This window comes from Phanerochaete carnosa, assembly GCF_000300595.1.
Source record: "Phanerochaete carnosa HHB-10118-sp unplaced genomic scaffold PHACAscaffold_1, whole genome shotgun sequence".
Lineage (NCBI taxonomy): Eukaryota > Fungi > Basidiomycota > Agaricomycetes > Polyporales > Phanerochaetaceae > Phanerochaete > Phanerochaete carnosa.
Window position 1 is genome coordinate 3,880,976 of NW_006767628.1, and position 2,790 is coordinate 3,883,765.

The 2,790-nt window shown below is 51.9% G+C and overlaps 2 protein-coding genes across 2 annotated transcripts; both read right to left on the reverse strand.

The window, feature by feature from the left end:
- Window positions 1–271: 271 nt before the first annotated feature.
- PHACADRAFT_24536 (uncharacterized protein) lies at window positions 272–1,394 on the reverse strand (the record flags this gene model as incomplete). The annotated part of the gene is made up of 10 exons (XM_007389529.1): window positions 272–325; window positions 352–357; window positions 474–522; window positions 551–662; window positions 727–788; window positions 841–917; window positions 969–1,022; window positions 1,081–1,134; window positions 1,220–1,253; window positions 1,309–1,394. The coding sequence occupies 10 exons, from the start codon at window positions 1,392–1,394 to the stop codon at window positions 272–274; spliced, it is 588 nt and encodes a 195-aa protein (XP_007389591.1).
- A 287-nt stretch (window positions 1,395–1,681) lies between these two features.
- PHACADRAFT_247861 (uncharacterized protein) lies at window positions 1,682–2,278 on the reverse strand. The gene has a single exon (XM_007390686.1). The coding sequence runs from the start codon at window positions 2,211–2,213 to the stop codon at window positions 2,031–2,033; it is 183 nt and encodes a 60-aa protein (XP_007390748.1). The 5' UTR covers window positions 2,214–2,278; the 3' UTR covers window positions 1,682–2,030.
- Between the last annotated feature and the right edge of the window lie 512 nt (window positions 2,279–2,790).

Below are 2,790 nucleotides of genomic sequence, written 5' to 3' on the forward strand. Positions count from 1 at the left end.
GGTTCAGTACCTCGGGAGTAAGGTCGCTTCACGCGGGTCGCGTGATAGTGTTACGCCTCGGATGTCAACGTCAAGTGCCCAGTGAGCTGCGCTGAGAGCCTTGAGCTTTCGGTTGCAGACCACCCTCCCCCTGGAGTATACCGAGCGTCGTCCCCTCTGGGTGGCTTGCATGCCCATGCCGTCACAGCGCGGTAAACGTCCTTTCGCTCAATAAGTTCCACATTCAAGTAAAAGCCGACATTGTATACGCTTACGTTTTGCGAGCCGAAAATTATCGTCGCGACCATAGGGACTGTGGTAGTTCATAATTGAATAGCTTCGTCGCCTGTCCATAGCAGTACTAGTACTTACGCGCCGCTGGGATCATGTACGATAGAGGGCCAAAGTAGCGTGTTACGAATGCGACACATATTCTATCATGCCGCATTATATGGGTGTGTATCAGGGCGGGGTTTAATTGCGAAACCACTCACAGGAGCGTTGCTAAGGAGTACAACGTGAACGCCGACACCTAGAGCAGATCTAGGGTTGAGATTAACGAGTAGCTCACAGGACAATGCGACCCACGCGCAGCCAGGGCGATAAGGAAGGCTTCCTGATGGCCAGTGGGAAGGCATGCTTAATACGAAGCCAGCTGTACCAGTACTGTATGATCATTGCCACTGTAGCGAGTTGGACTTTAACAACATGCATTCCAGCGAGCAAGCAGCGTGTATCACACCATACCTTCTAGCGCCACAATGGCGACCAGCAGGATAGTACAGAAGATCGGAACACCGAGGTCTTCACTACAGCGTCATCAGTGAGGTGTTGACACGGGCGAGAATCGCTGCGACCTACAACGGTCCCGCACCAATCGCTATCGAACAGTAGAGTCTCGTTTCCGATTTAACCGTATCGCGATGCCGCAGACCAGCCTACGGGCAAGTCAGGAGGCACAGGAATAGACGGCCAAGGGGCAGACTCACTACTGCAGTAGTGACCGCGAAGGCGATAAACACGAGATATGGTGGTGTCACAATCTGTCAAGTTGAAAAGTATATGACAATAGGTATCAGGTGTCATACGCTTGCGACGTACGAAAACAACCAGAAGCCATCCCGGGACTTTTGATAGCCCTATGGTCCATCTGTACTGCCAAGGCAGTTGAAACGTACTATAAGCCTACCCGCACACAATTAGCCTTGTTCCCATACCACGGAGCATCGAGCTGTCATACCTGAAGCACTACACCAAGACCTGCCGTAGCTACCCTATCCGCCGCCAGCGTTCAACATGTGGGTCCATCATAAACATAGCGCCACTTACATGGGCGGTGCGCCATGGATCATGGCGGCTTGCACGAGGCACAATTTGAAGGGCGGATATTCATTGCCATGATGACCCGCATACATGCTGCGGGAGATCAACGTGTATCAGCGTCACCTTCCTCACCGCAAGTTTGGCAGCGCAAGATACTCACAGCAAGCAGTAAGATACAGAGAAAATGACCCATGTTAGACAGAAGTTGATCACGCTTGCAGGTCGATGTACCCGTCTCGCGACAATAAATAGGAGAATTAGTGTAGGAATTCCGACATGTCCACCCGCGATGTGCAGGACGAAGTATGGCGTGCTGAGCCTGCTCAGATCTGGGGCGCTAGCTAATAGTGTCTCAAAGATTCCTCCAGCCGGCCATAACAGCTGACGGACACACCTGCTGTCATTACCAACGTTATGCTTGTCCGACCAGCAGGGTACTCGACTACCGGAGTCGAATGAAGGGGGACCAGCCTCAGGCAGGTAAAGAGTCAAAGAGCAGGCATTCCGGTTATGAACGGACGCAAATCAGAGGAATGATCGCAGTCTATAAACGCATGTGGTGGTGGGCAGGAGATTGGCGCGATTAGCAGCTGGATAAATGTTTCCGGCATCGATCTGGACAAGCCATCGCGGAAAGTATGAAACAATGACGCACTAGGTAAGAAGCAGAGTCACTGCAGACAGCATCACAACAGCGGGTCATCCGTACATGCAACCAGAACATATATTCACCGAGCGAGGGACGATCCTACCAATAACAAGCCAAAGCGAGCGGAGGGCTTGACCACCTCCACAGCGGTCTGGGATTGAAGTTCCACTGGGGGTGACCCGGCTTTCGACGCTTCATGCAGCCTCTTCTCTCCGACAAATGCTGGCGTCGAGGGCAGCAGAAGGCCGAAGAGAAGCTGCATCTTGGATACGGAACTCATCATAGCGTCACGGGTATTATCGAAGTCCTGGATATCAATTTGGGTTAGGCGCGGCTCAGTAGTCAAAGGACGCAGTCACGTACTTGCGACGATGCTTTTGTGGCTGCCTCGCGAAGGCGCATGCTGATGCTTGAATCCTCAGACTTCCACGCAGTGACGAGGATATATAGAAGCACCAGGTCTTTGGTCATGTCCACGTTGGCCGTTTCTGAGTCCTCTAAGCACTCCTGGAATCGCTCCACAAACTTCGCAGAGAAGGCCTCGAGAAGCTGCTGCGCTCGTGTGTTCAAATACATAGGGTCAAGGAGGCCACCAAACTGCTGCAGAGATGTTGCCAGATCTAGTACACTGTTCACAGCGGCAGCCGATGGCCTCAGAGAATCGTATCCAGATGCTTTACGAGTTATGAGCAGCATTGCATAGTCAGAATAAATCGAACTCACCATCTGCAGCCTGGCTATCGACTTTAGAACTGAGATGACGAGACTGATAATCATCTAGTGTCTTGTCAACGACGTAGGTTTGCCATTGCTGCATGATATCCTCGTGTAATTTCCGA